This window comes from Ciconia boyciana, chromosome 18 (genome assembly GCF_034638445.1).
Source record: "Ciconia boyciana chromosome 18, ASM3463844v1, whole genome shotgun sequence".
Lineage (NCBI taxonomy): Eukaryota > Metazoa > Chordata > Aves > Ciconiiformes > Ciconiidae > Ciconia > Ciconia boyciana.
The window spans coordinates 1,160,263-1,181,488 of NC_132951.1; the positions used below are offsets into that span (position 1 = coordinate 1,160,263).

The 21,226-nt window shown below is 40.5% G+C and overlaps 1 protein-coding gene across 1 annotated transcript; it reads right to left on the bottom strand.

The window, feature by feature from the left end:
* Position 1: 1 nt before the first annotated feature.
* GOLGA1 (golgin A1) lies at positions 2 to 21,147 on the bottom strand. The gene is made up of 23 exons (XM_072883408.1): positions 21,042 to 21,147; positions 20,201 to 20,512; positions 18,552 to 18,642; positions 17,074 to 17,148; positions 16,478 to 16,575; positions 15,905 to 15,937; positions 15,038 to 15,166; positions 14,563 to 14,732; positions 14,045 to 14,156; positions 13,826 to 13,921; positions 13,481 to 13,606; positions 12,235 to 12,330; positions 11,679 to 11,774; positions 11,272 to 11,424; positions 10,945 to 11,040; positions 10,117 to 10,206; positions 8,775 to 8,877; positions 7,735 to 7,892; positions 7,049 to 7,210; positions 6,421 to 6,480; positions 5,412 to 5,582; positions 4,343 to 4,429; positions 2 to 3,469 (listed from the first exon to the last, which is right to left on the bottom strand). Exons 2-23 carry the CDS (start codon positions 20,333 to 20,335, stop codon positions 3,389 to 3,391), a joined length of 2,418 nt encoding a protein of 805 aa, XP_072739509.1. The 5' UTR covers positions 20,336 to 20,512; positions 21,042 to 21,147; the 3' UTR covers positions 2 to 3,388.
* Between the last annotated feature and the right edge of the window lie 79 nt (positions 21,148 to 21,226).

Consider the following 21,226-nt stretch of genomic DNA (forward strand, 5'->3'; position numbering starts at 1 on the left):
AGTTCTTGGATCACATGAGTTAAGTAATTCATTTTTTGCTAAATCATAAGTCTGACACTTATTCAAAAGCAGGCCAGCAATATACCAATTCTAAGCTAAGTGTCCACCTTTGCACGAATGCTCTTAATTCCAACTATTTACAGAATTTGTCCTCAAATCCTACTGTGCTGGCTGTAGGGAGTGAGACCATGCTCAGCTGTTCCAATCAAGGCTTCTAAGATGCAGTGAATATAATACGTAATCACCCATGGGTTGATTTTTATGCTCTTGTCCATCCTAGAAAGTCAAGAAAATACTTCAGAACTTACTAACTTATTTATGTGTTAGTGCGTCCTCACCTCCTGCAGGACTTGAGTATAGCAAAATGAGCTGCTTCCTTTGAGTCAGGATTAACGGATGTTTTATCCTTGATTTGTCCAGACAGAAGGACACAACTACTCAAACCATTGCTGCCTCCACCGTCAGTTACAGCACCCTTGGCAAGAGCACTGGGGTTGTACAGGGTCCCTCGGGGGTTTGGCCGGCAGCGTGTGCCGTGAGCCTGGCGGCGTTATGTGCCAGGAAGGAGCCTTCCTTTTGGCACAAACGAGCATACTCCAAGTGAAGCAGCTGCTCAGGGAGGCCCTGCTCCATTCAGTCTTTGTTTTTATCAGCTGCTAAAAGTGCAGCAGCAGCTGTCCTGGGTGAGAGATGGTTTTAGGAGGCAGAAGCACTCTGCCTCATTCCTGGCCTAACTCCCTGTGAGACATAGGGGCCTTAATGACATGACTGACACACCCATTCTTACCCTGGGCAGAAGGTGGGGTTTGCTTCCTGCTTTAAAATCTCTCAATTTTAAATAGCTATAGCATCCCAGTGGAGATAACCAGAACTACAAAGAGAAAGAAATAATGATTAGGGTTTTGATCCAAAATGTATTGCACCACAAATTTCATAGTGTTTCATAATACAATCCATATTTACAGCATAGAAGGAAAGAAATCCAATGGCCATAGAAAGGATTATGTATACCACTGTTTTTATACAAGGAAAAGTGCATTAGCTTTTTAATATATGTATACACACCATTCTTGCTCTGATATCTAAAGAAAATTCAACACTTAAGAACTAGTTCTTACGGTAAGTTGATCCTGCGTGAGCTTTGGGTTCTTAAAGTGAAGTTGTGTTAGCAAATATATAATCTAAGATTTTATGTTGTCACTGTTTATTCTAGGCTGCCTGTGCTGCTTTTCTTACTGTTCAGCAGTAACCTTTCAAGCCAGGATCAACATAAACCGATTAGTCATTCAGCAGGCATCATGAGTAGAGGGAATCCCGTCCCCTGGTCTCAGGTCCCATAGAAATAGGCCAGGGCAAAAGGACATTCTAAAGAAAAAGACCTTAGAGAATAAAATCTTCCCAGAACCAACAAACAGGGTTATCCTGCCCCTGCTTTGTTTCAGTACAGGAGCAATTGATATAAACCCACCTTTTGATTGTCTGTTTTCATATTAGAGCAGAGTTGTACTCTTCCCGTAAACTTCCCTATGCTATCGTTAAGTGCCAGGGATCAGGTTACTAAAGACTGTGTTTGAACAAGCTTTAGAGTACTAAAAAAAATCCTGTTGGTTTTCTTAACTTTAAATAAATATAACCTGGCTCTAAACTGAGGAGTGTCACTTGTGCCAAGGTAATAGCTACTGCAAGTACCTGTGTCTGGGATACAGCTGATTAACAAAAACTGGGGAGGTCAGCCAGGGTATAGATTTGCAGCACGTGTACCGCTCTGGTAACTGACCTCACATGGAAGGATACGTTCATCTTTACCACAGCACAAGTGTGCGTGGAAGCAGGGAGCAGCTCACATGCTGTAACTCTAACACTGCATCTCGACTGCCACCACCAAGGTCATTCAGACCCCTGTTAGCAAAGCAAAGTTAAAAACCTGAACAGTGACTGCATCTCCACTAGACAACAGGCTGAATGTTCTTGAATATATTTAATAAAAGTACTGTTAGTAACACAAACCTCATCGTAAAAGAATTACCAGAATTGCAGCCTGCTCATGGAATTCCATATGTACGTAGGTTTTTGAAAATATGTCCCATTTTTAAGCAGTCAGTCTTACTGTTGCTTCCCTTTTCATCTAGATATTGCAGTGGTGTTAATAGCTACAGGCAAGATTGTGCTTCCACTCTGTGAGGCAAGTGCCACCTTGGTCTCCTTTTCTTAAGGGGGAAGGAAAGCAAGCTGCTGGAACCAAGATTTATTCATTAAGAGTTGAATTTTGCCCTCAAAACCAAAAACCTCATGAGCAGCATTTCTTTTACCATGTAGTTAGGACACAGTTAACAGCCCACTACATGTTTGTAACAGTTTTTAAGCATCAGTTATTTGAAGTACAGAAAACCACAACCAAAGAGGCGGATACTGGTTATGAAGATTTGTTGCTAGCAGACTTGGAAGAAAAAAAAGTAAAAATCAAAGTATTTAGTACCAATATTCTTCACCCTTTGTCACTAGATTATTACTTTTTTTTTTTAAATAAAAGGTATTCTCAGTGTCCATTTACAATACCTGGAATTCAGCTTTAAAAATTTAAAATGGTTAACTACCTCTTCTTCCCAATGCTAACAACCTACGGTACAGGCTAATAGATTAGTTTTAAAGGCGACTGAGTATTAGGTACTATAATTAAGACCATTTTAAATATTATTTTTCTTTAAGAAAAGTAAAATCAGACAACTCTAAAGTTGTGCTCTCAAATTAAATAATCATCATCAACATGCAGCCTTCAGGACTGCAGGCCAGGATATATGCACCTTAAATTACACAGTGATATGAAAAAATGCAAACTATTAGTTATGTCAGTATAACAAGGCAAGGCAGATTTCTTTTTTGGTTAAAGCTCCTGCTCCTGTTCTTTGAAAGGCTTTTCAAACTGTCAAAAACTCAGTACAGTACTGCCAACATTTTTTTTCGTTGCTTGCTTTCCACAGCGAGACAAGGAAGCTTTACGGTGCCTAGAGTTACTCCACTCTAGCCCTCCATAACAGAAGCTGGAATCACCATCATAACAGATACGCGTATCAGAAGCTTGGACTGCCAGCACCGGTATTAGTGAGGTTAACATTACCCTTTGGTGCCAAGAAAACAAGACCGATGAGCACAAGGAGCTGACTTCCATTACGAGACCATCGAGACAATGGTCCCCAATTCCAACCCAGAGAGGTGTTTCCTTTTGTAGTGAAAATTTCTCCTTGCACAGTATTAGTTTTGTAAACAGTGTCAAAAGTTCTTGTACAAAATACTGCAATGACAGTGATTAAGACACACCTGAATTAGTGTGTTCAGCGTTCTTTTCACAGAAAAAAGTGGCTAGATGCTGACTGCCCATTTTCAGGTTCCCTTAAGGCCACAGCGTCCTTGGGCTCGAGATAGACGGCCGGATACTGCCTTTAGGAGATGGCTTTGACCCAAACCATGACATCTAGGACAGGAAAGCACAATACACATTATGTTAGGTTCATACTTTTAAGAAGCTGAAGATTTGAAAAGGAAAGAAAATGGTACATAGGCATCTCCCCATCGTTTGATGGAAAGAACTATTTATAAAACAGAACGCTGCAGACTTCAGACTGGAGAAGTGAAGATAGTTTCACACAATCAAATCTGGAAGAAACAGCATCCATTTTCCACAAGTGAAGATGACTGAAGATGACGCTTACATATATTCCTTTAAAACAATTACACATTACAAATCTACAGTCATTTAAATGCAGTACCTTTAGTCAATCCAGTATTAAACTGTTCCCTGAACAAGATGGCAAGGAAACCCCCCTCAGCTGCAACCATAGGCAGACTGAACACATCCAGCTTACTGAGTGGGCAGAGATGAGTGCAGGACATGGAAGGAACTGAGGCAGCACTTATTTGTGAACAGTCACTAATGACCACATAGCCAGGGACATGCAGGAGATCTTATTTTATGCAATGGAAAGGAGAAACAGATGTAGGTGCCTAAGCCCAATGTCAAAACGACAAACCAAGGATTAGGCTTCCTGCTTTTAAACATTTGACTGTACTCCAGCAAGGAGCTTCTAGCGTCCCTGCATGGACTGAGTGTCCGCTGAGCAAAACTGTGCTGTTACTCCTTCTCTGAAGCACTAGAAAGTACTTCCCTCACTGAAATGGACAACTTCCAACATGTATGTATATGATTAGCTAACATTTTAATAATAAATTACATTTATTGTAGCTAAATTTTGGAAAAGATACTTTTCATGATATCCCAGCATCTAAGAATTTTCATTCCATCTGTGGGGAGTCCTGTTAGAGACTACAAGTGGAACAGAACCCTTACCTTGTACTCCAAAGTTTCTTTAAGCATGTTTTCTTCCTCTTGTGAAAAATTCAGTAACACAGATACAGCTTTAATTAGATGGAATGCCTGAAAGAAACCACAGTATTTTGTTGCTTATGATGCTCTCAGGCTCTACGTTCTGGACTATGGTGCAGCACAGTTTTTCTGTAGGTTTGGTCACAGACTTTCTAGTCACAACTGTGAAGAGCAGACCAGCAGCCTTCCGTTATCCCCAGTTCCAATAGACTAGGATTGCCTGTATCTTATTTCTTCTGTTTGTGTTTCCTGGCTTTCTGTTCTTTAACATTGGTTTGCATATTTTGGGGAAAGAAGACAAATGGGGAGCCTAGTTAGTTAGAATAGGGAAGCAGCTTGGCTCCTGTGGCATCCTAGTATTTTTAAGCTTTGAAAAGCTGATCAAACCAGCATGTAGGCAGGAAAGAATCATACCGTTTTAAATATACGCTTAAGTCTATTAACTCTATAGTACTAATATTCTAAATGGGGGACACAATGCAGAGTTAGTAAGTGTCAAGCACTCAGGATACAATAGAGTCGCATGATTATTTCTTGATCTTACCCACTGACTTGCAGTTAAGCGAAGTATATTGTTGGCATTACTTTTTTACCTTTAACTTTTTTGACAACATGTGAAGAATGTGAAGGAGCTCCAAATGCACAAGGAATTACCTCTTACATATCAACAGCAAGTGGTTTATGTCTTTTTGTTGGGGTTTTTTTGCTGTCTTTCTTAAATGTACAACCACTCTAATTACATACTCCATATGCTTTTTAGAGTAGTGCAGAGGGAATATCTTGTAGCTTCAGATCTTTAACTTCCAGACATAACTACCTCTTAAAAATTCACATTTCCCTTTAATTTAGTTCATAATAATCTGTACTTCCAAACATATCACTGTTGGCTATTTTGCTTCATTGTGCTGAATCAGTCAACAACTTTTTAAGTGTAAAAGTATGGAACTGGCATAGATGTGTCCTTAGCAGCTAAAAGGTGGCAGTTTCTGGAGAAAGACAGACTTAGAAAGAGAAGGTAAGTGTACATCTTTACCTCAGATTCCCGGCAGGACATGAATTTTAGTACAACATGTTTAAGGTACTCAAAGTTTATCTCCCTTGAGTCATTTAAATCAGAGTTGTTCGTGACAGTCACAGAAGCATTAGGCACTTCAGAATTTGCTTTTTCACGTACTTCAGGTACCTCACTGTCAGGCCTTATTTTCTAAAAAAAGGAAAAGAGAAGTGCATTGTAGACTCTGCCAGCTTGACACTGGGAGAGGATCCGGGTCCAAGATACCTAACACAGAGGGCTTGTATCCACAAGGTGGGTACAGCCTGGGCACCAACAGGACAAGTTTCTCATCCTTCATGGGATCACGGCGGCAAAGTGTCTTCACCTCTCCCTAGACTCTAGGACAGAAGCTCACTGCTGTTAGCGTTACGTGTACATTACCCAAACCAGCACGGAACTGGCTCCATGGTAGAAACTATCACCTGATAATTTTCTTTTATCACTAACCTGCTCTGTGCCTTTCAAATGTGGGCTTTCTCCAAACCAATTTTCAAGCTCAGAACACAAATAACAACATCAGAATATTTTTAAACCTCTGTTAATTTTTTTTTTAAAATAGAATATTTTTTTCTTGGAGAGGAAAACTATTGTAAGAGGGATTAAAGGGGAGCTTACCCTGGGGCAGATATCACTCCCATGGTAAAACTTAGCTGAATGGCAGCTAAGCAGCAATCAAACCTGTTGTTCACTCTACAGAAATATATTAAATGCCCCAGATTACCAAACACAGGTCTTCTGTAGCTAAAATTCTCTGTTGCAAGAGCTGAGTGGTGATGGCTACCTGTCACACCATCCATTCAATAAATGATCCAGAATAATGTACTTCCTTAACTTAAGGGTTCAGCGATCTGCCTGCAAACACAAGGAAACCGCAGACATCCCTAGTAAAAAAACTACGCTCTAGCTAGCAGTCAAGCTTCTGGAGTTAGTAGGGCAAGTAACTGTCAGTAAGTGCCAGCTGAAGAGACTGAAAAAACATAACCCTTACCAACTCTTTCTGGAGGGTTTTCTTGAGTTCTGTCATTCTTTGCTGTAGCTGCTTTATCATCTGTAAGCAGAGCAAAGGATAGTGTTAATACAGTATTCATTCTCAGGACACATTTTGACCCACAGACATCTGGAAAAACCCATGAGAAACAAGTGTCATGAACGAAACAATCATTAAACAACGTTGACAGGTCTGAAGAAGCAACCTGAATGTCTTGCCTTTCTAGCTGCACACATTAGCAGGCATGTGACAGGATACTTGGGCTTTCATGTGACAGCACAGTGGAAGTGAACGGAATTCACACAAAAGGGCTCTGCAGGAAAGCTGTAAACGGTATTATTTGGTGCATCTTTCCTCTAAAATAGGTAAGGATTCCTACAATTCTGGCTGCAGTTCTTATCCACTGTTGCTAGATCCTTGTAAAATCCAGAAGACACAAAGTTTACTCACAGAATACTGGATTCAAATTGGATCTGTCATTTTGGTAAGCCTGTCCTAAGGCTGCAGCATGGGCAGCACCAATTAATTAAAAAATTAATTAGCACCAAAAATTAGCACCAAAAAATTAATTAGCACCACCTAATTAAAAGGGGAAGGACTAATAGCTGTTTCTGCTGTTTCAGTTCACCTTGTTTTTCTCAGCAATTTGCTGTTCCAGCTCTCTGTTATCCTTCTGAAGCTGAATGACGTCTGCAGCTGCTACCTCTCCGTTCTGTTCCACCACACAGTTTTCTGGAGAATGTAAATGCTTGCTGTTCAAGGCTCTTGTTGATTCCTCTAGTTCTGAAACCTATAAAAATTAAGAGAGTGAATTGCAGAGATATCATGACATTTGCACCCCATGAACACTCCACAGGGATAAAGTTAGACTTCTTTTTGGTTGTTGGTTTTTTTTTGTTTTTTTTTTTTGGGGGGGGGGTGGGGTGGGGTGGGGGGGGAAGGTGTTGCTTTTTTAAACCAGAAAGCATTAGTGGCAATCTAGTTGGCTACATCTCTCACTGGCCTGCTTACTGCTTTTGGGTCTCTGTCTCATTGGTTTCATAACAGTTCTCTCAAGACTTTTTATGAGTCAAATAAAATAAGGCGTTGTCTTTCATAAACCAGTCACAGATCTGCCAGGAAACAGCTTTCTTTAGGAAGACAGGGAACAACAAAAATAATGGTCGTCTACACTGCTGGTGTTTCAGGTCATGAGCAGGTTGTCAGATGAACAGCTCCGAGCCTGTATCACCAGGCATGACAGAACTGGGGTCCCTTCACACCTCCTTATTTTCCTGAGAAGTCTGAACAGATCAGATTTGCAACTGCACTCACATTTTTCTCATGTTCTCTGGCCAACAGGCACTCCTGTATCTGCAACTTCAGTTCATCAATTTCCTTTCTTGCTGTTTCTTCCTTCTCCACTGCTTGGCTATGACTTGCTTCTATGTCAGATTGCAACTGATGCATTTGCAGCAAGACAGCTTCATGATCTGAGAAAGGAGAGACCTGCTTAGTATCAGTCTACTGAATCAAACAGGAGTTTCTAATTATTTTTCTTAAACAAAGCAAGTTACAGTGACAGTAAATCCTGACCTTTTTGCCTTGCTCTGTCATAAAGACAGAAAGATGATGGAATGTAAGCCACCCAAGCTCATATGCATGTTTTTGCAAAGAGGCAGCCTAACTGTCTGAAAATCAGGGCGATTTTAATACTTAACAATATAATTATCAATAGTACTTGCTCTAAAAGACCCCCATCAAAAGTCTACATGACTTGTGCTGTGACTGCACAGGAACACTTGGGGCTGAGCTGCGAGCACCAGTGGCTAGCTTGCACAAATGGCTACCAACACATGGCTAGCCGATGGAACAGTGCAACAAGAGGCTACAGTTTTGTTCCCTTTCTAAGTAATGGCAACACACAAGAGAAACACGGTGGGGTTAGGAACTGAATGATGACCGCACTTCATTTTTCAGTATGACTGTGGAATATCAGTTTGCAGCTGCTCTTTAAGAATGTAAATAATCTTTCAAGCAAGTGCAGTTTTTAAAGTGGTGCAATGAAGTAGCAGGTTTTGATCTGTATCATTTATTTCATGTTTTGCACAAAACAATCATTTACAGAAAGTACAGCAAGATTTGTTACTTTATGGTGTATAAACATAAGACTTTGATTTTAAAAAGTGGTTTTGTTTTTAAGGACACAGTAGAGAGACTGTCCAATTGTTACTGAAGGATATAAGATTTTGAAAATTCTGAGATTAAATATGGAAGAGAAATCTAGAATTACTACAATTTATCAGGCAAGCCCAGGACTAGAGACTGTACTTAGATAAAGCTGTCTGGGACACAATAGACTTGTTTGGTCTAACCTTGACTGAGTTGGTTTAGTTCTTCCTTCTGTTTTAGAAGCATATCACATTTTTCATCAATCAGCTGGTCTTTTTCTTTTATTAAGGAAGCCAGATGTGAAACCTTCAAAGCAGGCAAACAAACAAACAGAAGTCATTAAAGATATAAAAGTAGAAGAGGGCACTGAAAGATTTCAACGTATCTCAGAGGTTCAGAATTTTTTTTTTTTGTGGGAATGATTGGAGAAGAATTTTTGTATCAGTGACAAAGGCAGTGGCTGGTATCTGTAACTGGCAGGGGCTGCCTGAGCTCCGTGCTAGGCAATACAACATCTTGAAAAAGTGGTTTGTGCAGCATTAGCGTTACAGATAATACAATGTGGATGTCTGTGATATATCCAGAGACTCACAGAAGGCATCACCTCTACGATGCTGACCTCCTTAGAAAGCGCTGAAGTGAATGTGCTGTAGGAGCCAAAACACACTTCGCTTCTGGTAAACTCTGTGCCACAATTACAGATTGCCTCATAACCAGCAGGTGGCAGCTGTAAAACAGCCGCTGAGCAAAACCAGAGATCGCCTCATACCCCTTTTACATACAGCTGGACTAAGCACGCACAGATATACAGCAGTCCCAGAACAATAGAGAAATCAAAAGATGGGGCTAAATTCAGTCAAACTTTCTCAGCTGGCAGTTCCCAGCTTAAGCAAACGCAAGCTCATATTATCCACCATGACCATTTTTAGTAAAAGAAGAGCAAAACAAGACAACCAAATGTAAATTCTAGGTAACTAGATACAGCCTTCTCCCTATGAGGAAGTTTACAATTTTAGAACTGAGGGACAAAGATGTGATGTAAGCGCTGAAAGGAACAGTAACAGAATGAACAGGTTTCTTCAAAACAAACTGCCAACTAGTCAAAGGCTCAGGATGGCTGGCCCACTGGGACTACGCACCACCTTACAGATGTAAAGGGCTCTCAAATATCAGTCACCTTCATTCTGAGCAAATGTATTCACTTGCTACTACCTGGTCTTCCCCTCAGTTGTGCATATTCAACTGCCACAACCTGCCATAACTCTTGAGCCTACAAACTTATGAATATCCTTAACTTTGCAGTCAGCAGCATTTTACATTCTCCCAATGGAATAACTCACCTAAGCTGATTACATTCTTGTGCAGGCATTTATGTAGACACCCTTAAGTTTCAAGTTTACTGAGGCAACCACTGCTGTCTTGCATGCTAAGGATATGATTCTGATTAATGTTCCCGACTCTTATGATAATTAAGTCCAAATCTAGTCTGGTCTGTGCAAGGTGGGGAGCACCCAAATATATTTTAGACTGTTGGTATTAACCAACCTGCTGTTGCAATTCCTCCCTTTGTTTTCGTGTTTCTTCCAATGCTTTGGCAATTTCAACGCTGACAGTCTCTCTGCTGCTCAATTCATTCTGGAAACCAAAAGTAATTCAGAGGTTACTGGAGACAACTAAAATCGAGTCAGTCTCTCATCTTTAAACCCAAATCCATTAGCAACTAGAATTTGTGGGTGTTCTAACACATCATGATTTACACTTCCAAATGAGAGTTACTGTTTTGTTTTACATGTGCAGATAGCAGCAGTGCAGTAAGAGCAACACAGAACTGATGCAAGAGGCCAAACATATCCAATGCTTAAAAGATCTTCTAGCTTGAAGTCTCTATTACAAAGAAGTCGCTCCTTCCTACAAGTGATCTTTATTCCAATTGTGCATCCAAGAGTAGCTACAGAAAAACCTTTCAACAATCTAAAATTACAGTCAAGAGACTGAGTAAAGCTGTAAATACCTGACCAACTTAAGATTTTAACTTTTGTTTTGAATGCTATGAATGGAATTTGATGCTGAACTATTCTGTATTCATTACTGCTAACAGGATTTAAAAGCTCTTCATGCCTGACAATATGGGAATGTATTATTTCTGCCTGATTTAGGCAGACCCAAACATTCTGTTTCAGAAAAGGATCAGCCATTTATAATGCTCCCCAAATGCATTTCTACTGAGTACCAAAGATGATTTACAGCTCTAAGTACGTGCAACTTGAATGTAATGTGACTCCGAGTACCGAGAATGTAATACACCTTGCCGTTAACTGTTTCTCAAACTCAGCTCTGTATTTAATCAACGTCACTAGCCAATTAAGCCCTTACCTTCAGCTTGTTCAATTCAGACTCTTGTTTTCTTAAAGAACTCTCATACTCTTCTCTGCTTCCATTAAGATTTTCATTTTCCTTTTCCAACTGGCTCTATAAAATAAAGATTGCTTAAATACTAAGCACAACTATTCTAATGCTTTGTTTAAATGATTAAACATATCAAATGTTCTGTTCATATTTAGTTTCTCAAAGTATGAGATCTTCTATTATAATGCTAGGAGTGCTGAAAAAGAACATTCAGACAACATGCAAGGTCTACAAGCCATGTCAAAATAATTTTGTGAAGACTCCCACGGCGCACTGAACAGTTTCTCTACTTACTATCTTGTGCTGAGTAGCTGTTTTATCAAATTCCCAAGCTGTTTCAAGAGCAGCAATTTGAGACTCCAGCCCAGTAACTTTCTGATCGTACTGATGTTTCTCACTTAAAATCTGTTGCTGTAGTTTACTTCTTTCATCCTTTAGATCAGTTTGCTTAAGAGAAATAAAGAACACTACGTTAATAAAATGGTATTTTGAAGCTCTGACAAGAATCAGACGCCATTCCATGTGACGTACTCAAACTGAAGCAACACTATTCCTTCAGCAGCAGTGTCATGTACTCATACACAGACACTAGTTTAGGAGACAAACAGCAAGAAAACACTTGAGTAACGAAACAAACACAGAAATGAGTCTCTCTGGGGATGCTGAAGACTGATCAGTGAAACATCATGCAGCATACTCACCAGCTTCTGGATCTTCAGATCCTGCTCAGCAGCTGCTTCTTTGCTCTTTCTCAATGCTTCTGTTGCAATCTGTAGTTTTTGTTCCAGTTCTTTATTCTAAAATATAACCATACATTACATTCCTTATCCATTGGCATCTACATTATTAGAAAAAAACATACAGAATGCGGGATGACCCAGCATGGGAAGGTAAACATTAAAACTATGAAACCACATAGTTCAGAGAGACTGCCTACTTGACACATGCTGCTTTTAAAAACTTTTCACCACACCACTACCTCCCAGCAATGGTTGCACTTCAGCTATTTGTTTCTTACAACAGGGAAGATATGCATGAAATCTCTAACTTCATAACCTCTGGGCCCTTCTCCACCACTGAAGGTGGGGAGATGACCAGAGACATTGATCAATTAGGCTTTCAAGACTAAATGTGACATGTAGTCTCACCTTTGGCTGAGAGCACAAGTGCAGTGAGGGGAGGAGGTATAGGGCATAAAGAGCCTGGAAAGAGTGGGAATTTGTAGTGAGGGGGAACAAAACAAAACAAACAACTTACCTGTGTTTCCAATCGGTTCAGTGTCTCAGTGTGATGCGTTCTGTCTGTTAGTACCTGCTGCCTGGTTTCATCCAGTTTCTGCTCAAGAGTAGCTTTCTGAAGATTACATTGAGATGAAGAAGAAGAGGAAGGATGGACAAAGAGGTAAGATTTTTTTTAAAATTAAGATGTTCCTTTATATTTCATTAATAAGGTCAAACTAAAATGGAACAGTTATTTCGATGTGCAATACAGCTTTGCTCTTGGGCACCAGCAAGTTTGATGCTACTGCATAGGGCCTCCATAGATCATGTTGGCCTGGGGATGACATCATTAAGAATGGGAAATCCACTGGCATCCTGTCATGATCCAGATGTAAACTCTAATCAGCAGCCAGGTCATAATTTTCTAACCCAGGCCAAGTTTAAGGGATTAAAAAAAATGTTTTTGAAAGCTTAACTTCTTCTGTATCACAGCAAACACACAAACAAACAAGGTAAACCATTTGCTAGTTATGGTAGTTACTTTCCAAAATGTTTTACTACCCCTACACAGACTTTAAACTGGCTTGAGTTTACTAAGCCAAGTTCGTTTATCATAGCAATATTGAGTTGATGTGTCTTGTAGGCAAGCCTGACCAAGGAAAAGCATACCTTCCCTTGTCTCCCCAGGACCCAGCTGGGGAAACATTGCTCTAAGCTGATTCTGAACAGGAGCATCAGTGCTTGAGAAAGAGATCGAGAAGTAATGAGAAAGGGCATTGGCCAAAGCTAAGTTCTTTGTTTTCAGCTGTTTCTTAACGCTTTTGAGGCTCAAGCTTTCAATATATAACATTCTGTTTGTACACCTATGTGCAAAAACAGTTCCCCTCCCTGTCCCAATGCTTTGCAAGTCCTGATAATAGAAGACGAAGAACAAGGAAAAGTGTGCACTGTTCTCTCTAAGGAGTAACTAATAAAACTCTCAAGTTGTTCTACCTCTTGTGGGCACGTTAAAAAGCTGCTCTTTTGCTTCTAAACAGTCAGATGCATTGCCTAAACAGACAATGCAGAAAAAGCAATAAAGGCATCTGTGCAATACCTACATAAACAGGCTCCATGTAGTCACCCACACAATTCTGTCCGGCATAGACAGTGTGCCAATATACACTGAAGGGACAAATGTGCCTGCATTACATTATCATATATTCTTTCCATGTGTGATAAGTAATGTATGTCCTAAAAAATCTAAGATGGCACTTTTAAGCTGTGTATAAATGTATAATTACCTCCTTGAGTAGCTCCTGCACATGTTCGTCCCCTGAAAGATTTCTTTCTAGCTTCTTTTCCAAGGAAGACACTTTTTCCTGCAGCTGTTCAGTAAGTTTATTTCTCTCAGCAAATTCAAAAGTCATCTGTGAGAACAAGAAATTACAGAATGTTTTTTGTAGCGAAGCTTTCATCTAATCCATTGTGGTTTGACTTTAAAAAGTGCCACTAGAAAGACAGTCTTATCTGAAAAGACAATATGATCCTAAAACACTTTCTAGACACCAAATTTCAAACTCACAGTGCGTTACCCAAGCGTACACCTTTACACCAGCCAACAGCAGATGCATCTGAAAACACTTAACCTTTTGCTTGTGTTGTTCATATTCCACCTTCAGAGATTCATGCTCCACCTGTAATATTTCCAGTCTCTTCTCACAACCAGAACCAGCAACTCGAGCCTAAAAATTTTGAGAAATTACTTGCTTTGAAACTTAGATTTCCAAAAACACATAACTGATATCTAATCTAACTTCTGCACACAAGGAGCTCTTTGAATCAAATATCACTTAACTCAAACTTACATTTTGCAAGTCTACAGAAAGCTGCTGAATGACAGTTTGTAGCTCCTGTTCTCTTAACTCCAGAGCAGTGATCTTATTTTCTGCATTTGTCTCAGCTGTCATTAGTTCATCTCTTCACAGAAAGAGAATAAAAAGAAGTGACATACTGTTCCAGAAAAATAATCTTTAGCAGATAATTCTGCTTCTTATGAAAATGGACTAGGCAACATCAACAAGATTTTCTTGTCCTAAAACCAGCCACTGCTTGACTATACATTTTCCAAAGAAAGTGACAGTTAAGCATTCAAACTATGAAAAAAAGAAATCATAACAAGCTTACAAAAACCTAAACAAGTACTACTTCAATTGGCTTGAAAAGAAATATAAACTTGGCATTTACATCTACATTGGCACACCAGAAGCAATTATTCAGTCAGCTCACTACACATATAAACTCTTTCAAAAAGACAGAACTGGGCACAAAGTAAAAGCATAGGGGAAATGAATACACTACTCCTCATAAACCACCACATCCATACCTCTGTGCCTCTAGCTCCAAGAACTGCTGCTGCAACTCTTGGAGATCTTTCCTTAGGCCTGATGACTCTGTGCTTGCATCCTGAAGCACCTCTTTAGTGTGGGTTAGTTCTCGAGTGCACGCCTCTAGTTCCTGCTCCGTTTTGCTCAGAGATTCTTCCTTTTTCAAAAGCTGAATAACAGAACGTTATCTTTGACAATACAGGTGACCTGGTAATACTGATAAAGCCTTCTCATTGAAACTTGTCTTTTTTATTAAGTTATGAGCTGAATTAAATGAAATATAAATAACTCCCAGAAAAGTCACTGAGAAATAAACTTTGTAATATTATATGCGTGTACCTATTGTCAGGATTTTGACACTGACCAAGACTGTATATAAGCATTAAGGCTAAAAAAATTAACACAGAGCTACCACTAACTCAGTATCCTAACAGAAATTTTAGGAAAGAAAAAAAAAGTTTAAAATAATCTTACCATGTGTTTAACTTTGGCAATTTCCTGCTGCTGAAAGCCCTCCAGTTCATCCATTTCATCTCTTTTTTGAAAAAGGTTCAAACTCTGCTCCCTCATTTCTTGTAACTGTGTTTCAAGCATTTTTTTTTCCTGATAAACCAACAAAAACAAAAGGAATCCAAGAATATCTGTGTGCTCATTTCAAGTCATGGGAGTTTAGTTAAACTCTCTGGGAAAGGGATCTTGTCTTGCAGCCGTAAGGCAGTTTGACGCTGCTACATGTAGAACTAGAAGCCCTTCCAGTTCACACTAGGCAATGTGGAGCAAATTACCAAAATTAAAAAATCTCAACAAAAATCCCCATTCATTTCAATGCAGCCAATGATCACCTAACTGAACTCTTAAAAATAGACAGCAAATAGTAGCGTGTGTAACGTCTTCATAATCAGAGATACATTAAAATAGACTAAGCTAAACAGCTGGAACAACTACAAGACTGAAATCCTGTATTAAAAAAACCCCTCCCAAATAGTTTCATTTATTTTATGAAACAGATGACCTACTGCAAGACCTCAGACGACATCACTACCTCCTTCTGCATCCCAGCTGCCTCCTCTGTAATAAAGTAAACTATTGTTCCACCTCACAGAAGTACATCTTTCTCATCATAACCCACCATTCTTTACTTCCCCACTGAAAAATAATTCCAGAAGTATCTCCTGAAGCATTTGGGCTAGTAACGAAAGCAAATCTCTGGCCTCTCCCACTGAACAAAGATCAAATAATAAAAAGGGCTGAATAGAGTTGAGCTGTAGGAAGTGTGCAGGCTGGTGTTTACAAATACACACACACAAAAAACACCCCCAAAAAACCCCAAAGGTTAATTACCTTTTCAACTTGACCCAGTTTTTCCATCCACTCCTGAACAAGAAAGAAATGAGGGGGGCAAAAAAAAAAAATCAATTTGTAGACTTTCAAGGATAGCAATTATGGTTAAAAAAAAAAAAGAATTTGTATTGTTAAAAGAGATACTAAGTTGTGGTAACGATTAAAAAAATAATCAGCAAAAGAAAAGTAACAGCTCGTGTTTTAATATATAAAGGCTGAGAAATCATTTATGCTACCTGAATACATAAGCTTTATGCAAGTAAAATAAAATAAAAGTGACAACAGGTCTACTGCAATTGAATCTTACCAAACACAAGCGCAAGCTTAACCTTTCATGAGAAATTGTTGTGGGCTCTTTTTAAAAACAGTAAGAACAGTCAGAACAATGACAAGTCCTACACCATTTCTGGCATTTGAACTTAATACTCCCTCGTTTCCTCAACATTGGCACACTAAGCAAATACAATGCAGAACAACTACTTTAATTAATGGCGACACCTGCTTAAAACATCAAGGTCATGCACTCAAATCTCCACAGACAGTCAAAAGCTGAGCTGTTCAAGCTCTGTTTACCTGGTCCTTTTTTTCTAAGGCCAAAGCCATTCCTTCAGCCATCTTGGCTCGACTGGCCTGGTGAGCTTCATTCTGCTCCTGAAACTTCCTCATGGAGGCTATTCAACAGAGAATCACCAGCTGTATTAAAAACTCATAGAAAATTGAGAAGCAATTTTAAGAGATAAGTTATTTATAACTTTAAAGAGCTGCTTCTGCAAGTAATTAGCCCCATCTTGACTCTCTAGCACTAACGCTGTGCCACTCATTACCTCACACTGCTTGCACATTGGACAAATGCCAGAAATAACAGAAGGTAGCAGTACTGTTCCTCCTTGGATTATAACAAAGCTACAGATTTCAAAAGAGTCTCTCCTGCACGATAGCCCCAAATTTGGCAAAAGGAGTATAACAACAACTTTGCTCAACAGCCAACACACTACTGCTGCTTTTTACACTGTAAATAATGCAAGAACTCATGTTCTATTTCTTCGCAACCTAGAGGTGCGCAGTTTGAAAGCAAATGATTAAAACATCTGTACATCAAACCCGTTTCCTTCCAACCATAACAGTTTTCAACTTTAAAAAAAAAAAAAGGGAAAAAGAAAAGTACGTACAATCCTGATGCTTTTCTAATGCATTTTCAAGCTTCTCTTTTATCTTCTGCAAGTTTCGGATCTGATCAGCATAATCTTGTGTGAGGAGGGAGAAGCACAGACCAGGAATGAACAGACATTGGGGAAGGAAATTAAAAAAAAAAGAAAAAAGAAAAAAAAGAAAAAAGGATGAGTGGAAAATGACGATGATTTTCTCAACCAGAAAATCATTCCTGCTGAGGAAAACCTGGGTGACCACAACAATGAACACAAGAAAATAGTTCTGTACTGTCCACAGGGTAAATGGTTGGTACAAATAGGAGGACCTGTCCTGGGTGTGCTAGTTACACAAAAAAGGGCACTACCAGAGAATGAAGAACTATCCCCACTTTTTACTTCATTCGGGAACACCGATCTATTTAACCCTGTTTAGGAAACGTCTCCCTCTCATTGGAGGATGCGAGGATGGGGCAATTCACAGACGCTTGCATCCTTGTTCCATACTGCTTGTTGTTCAAGTCACGCAGTATTCTGAGAGTGAGCTCTGACTGGTGCTCCCACCCGGCTAACAAACTCGCACTCTTACCACTACTGTGCCTACCGAGCAGAACTGACAAGGCAGGCAGATTTAAAAAACAAAAAAACCCACACACAAGCCTTGGAGAAGTTTATGTACAATGGAAAGGAGGATTTACTTACTGATCGGGCTGCTTGCACCAGTCTCTTGATGCTTAGAGCCTACTCTCTCATGCTAAGCCCCAACCAGCACTTTTAAGTTTACCTTATGCAAACAGGTGAACACTTTGCCCTTTCAAATTGCAGTGGGAAATCATCTTTGAATCCTGTATTTTCTTGAACTGAACAGGAGCCTGATAAGTCTCCTGAATGAATTAAAATAATCCTGAGCTGGCTGTAACCTCTCCTTATTTTCCAAGGCCTTCTAAGAGCTTTGAGAAGCAGCAGCATAACACAGTTTAGCCTAGTCTCCAATCCACCCCATACAACAGGGATGGAAAGCAGTGTCAGAGCAGAGCCCCTACTACAGCTTTACAGAACAAGGTATTATCTTTAAAAAAGCCTCAAGACGTTTCATGTTGAATCTTTTGCTTTTTCTTCATTTCAAAGTTCACTTCTTTAAGGATAGGACTGTGTTACTGTCAACATCAGAAAGCTTAGATCCTAAGAGAAACAAACCATTATGTACACAGAATAAGTAAGATAAAAGTGGGGAAAGACACTATTTGAAGCATGGGGACAGAAAGCTATCCCAGCTGTTCAAAAGAATCACATAAATGTGTAGTGAAATCCACAGAAAAGAGTCAGTTGTCTTTATAAAAAATCAGTTATATTGAATGCTACCTAGATGACAATCAACAGGGTTGTTACAAATCAATTTTCAAAAAACCTAAACCCATGTATTTTTAATAAATTAAAGCACTTAAGTTCAAAGGAGAATATTTCCTAAAGTAATAAGGTTTTACATGTATCAAGACACATACCAGACAGCTTGACCTCCAGTTTTCTTATTTGTTCATTTCTTCTCAACAACTGGGACGAAAGATCCTCTCTAGAGCTGCTTCCATCAGAAGCCTCGGTAGAAAAACAACACTCATGTAACTCACAAAATTCGGAAAAAGTGACCCTGCCATACATTAACTCTATGACAACAAACGCTATCCCACCTAGGAATAATGCTTCAGCTTTTCACATAAAGGGGCAAGTTGTACTAGCACAGCAGAATGTGTAAAAAATGCTGAAGAAGAAAAACAGGAAGGGCTTAAATGGTCAGTTCTGCAACGCTGGCCTGTTCCATGAAATACAATGCTTTTAAAAGAAGCTATAGCTGAAAACTAATTGTTCAAACTGATCACTGAGGAGACGGCATAACAGAATGACTAAGGGGGGAAAAAAAATACGGCTCTACAGTTCAGGTTTCAGGATGGGTCAAAGCAAAAGTCTTTTAGAAAACTAAGTAAGGTGAAAAGAAATGGTAACGCTCTTCACGTGCGATAAGCTCGCTTAAGCAGCAGTCTTTCCATGCAGTAGTCTTTCCGTGCAATGGTCTCTCCAAGCAAAATCCACCGCATAACTGACTTCTGATTCTCTATGGGTTTTTTTGCTCCATAAAAATCAATCTGAAGAGCAGTTAAATGAATATTGATGAAACAACTAATTCTTGGAGGTTTTCTGAAAGCCGCTCAAGACTTCAGCTACAGTCATTATTTGTTTTCTGTTCTCTAAGCGCACAAGACGGTAAATGAAATTTCTACGTGAGAATTTAAGTGCAAAAAAATTCCAGAAAAACACAAGACATATATTTCCATTGTAAAATGTATTTAAACATTAGGAGTTCCAGCTTTCTGCTTAACAGAACTAGAATTTCAGCTGAGTTTCAGAATAAATGAATTAAAATTCAACCGGGTAAATAACTTCTCCATTTTGCAGAGAGCGAAACAGAATCATAAAGCGACTTGCTGCAATACAGCGGGTACTGCTGGCTCCAACAGCGGTGCAACACTGTGTCTTAATCCAGGTTTTGAAAAATATGATAGCCATCAAGGGGCCAGAGCATTACGCGGTTTCATTTAACCCACATGCTCCTGGAATTACACAGCTTGCTTAAACAATGCTTCATAATGAAAGAGAGTTTAAACCAGATGTTGGAGGAACTACAATAGTTTTGAGTGCAGCAAAACTGAATACACGTTCCATAAACAGTATGCTCGAGTAGGAGGAGCACCAGGAAGTCAAGAAGGAAATGCAGGTCCATAGCAAGATCGTAGCTAACCAGTACTTAGCTTGCTTTCCTACTGCTTCAGTAATTAATTTTACAAACAGGTATCTTACACATTACTAGAACTTTATTGATCATTTTATGTCTATCTAACAATGTTCTGTATTGAGATAGCTTTGTAACTCATGTTTACATGGCAATACAAGCCTCCTAGTAACTCCTGTGGTTAACATACAAACATTTTTTCCTCAGTATTTAAGTTTATTCAAGCTAACGATTCATTTATGTGTTAAAGACGTACAAAGACACCACGATACATATTCAACTCATATGCTAGACTTAAAATAGTTGTTTGTAAAGCCGTAATAGAAATGCTGTATGAGAAATCAAAGTTCAAAGCAAGGTGTGACTTACAAAGTCATCTCCGGAGTCTGCTCCCACGGACGTAATCGACTCCTTACTGACAGACCTGGGTATCCTGGCAGCTCCTCCTGGTCTGGGAGCAATAGCTGCCTCTTCTGCTATCTTCTTCTTCAATTTTGCAAACATTTTACTGCTCTATAGCACTGAAATAGCCAGGTAGTTTAAAAAGCCACTACCTCCAATATGGTTAATATACTGACGCTCTGTTTAAAGCTTCCAGATGCCGGCATTTAATTTTGTGCCTCATCCACTCGGTTTTATTGCATTTCTCGTTCCATTAAAGTCTTCCTAGACTAACAGTACCTGCAAATTAAAGAGATATGGTTTCCACACGAAAAATTTCTACTCGCATTAAACATTTAAAGATAAGCAAATGCCTTTTATTATCACACCTGTTACAATATGCTAAGAAGAAAGTCACCCACAGCAGAACCCTTCAAAAAAATAACCCAAACCCAAACCGTGACAGTACGCGGCGGCACGGGTGGCCCCCGTCGGGACGGGCAGGGGCCGGCGTCCGCTGCGGGAGCGGGCTGCGGGCGGGCGGGTGGCTCTCCGCAGCCCGGCGGCTCTCGGCAGCTCGGCCCCCCACCCAAAGGCGAGGGAAGTTCGGGGCAGGGCGGTCCCCCCCGGCAGGCCGGCCCGCGGCAGCTGCTGCCCTGCTCCGAGGCAGCCGAGGACCCGCCGCCGCTCACCCGCGGCCCCCGGCCGAGCGCTGCGGCCCGGCCCCGCCGCCCCCCCGGTTGCCCAGCCCGGCTCCACGGCCCGCCCCACCGGCCCCAGGCCGCCGCCGCGCCAGCCCCCGCCGCGCCGTCCCCCGCCGCGCCCTCACCGCCCATGGCCTGGCCTCGCCGGCGCCGGGACCCCCGCGGCCGCCGCTTCCCCCGGCGACGCTGACCCGGAAGCGCCCCGCGGGCCGGAAGCAGCGCGGGCCGGCGCGCAGGCGCGGTGGGGCGGGCCCGAGCCCAGGCCCCGTCCCCGCTCGCCCCGCCCCATCCCATCCCGCCCCGCCCGCCG

Coding starts and splice junctions, on each gene's coding strand:
- GOLGA1 (XM_072883408.1), bottom strand. CDS start 20,335: ATGTTTGCAAAATTGAAGAAGAAGATAGCAGAAGAGGCAGCTATTGCT. Junction 14,157..14,562: donor TTGGAGCTAGAGGCACAGAG/GTATGGATGTGG, acceptor CTTTCTGTGAAG/AGATGAACTAATGACAGCTG. Junction 13,922..14,044: donor TTTCTGTAGACTTGCAAAAT/GTAAGTTTGAGT, acceptor CAAAATTTTTAG/GCTCGAGTTGCTGGTTCTGG.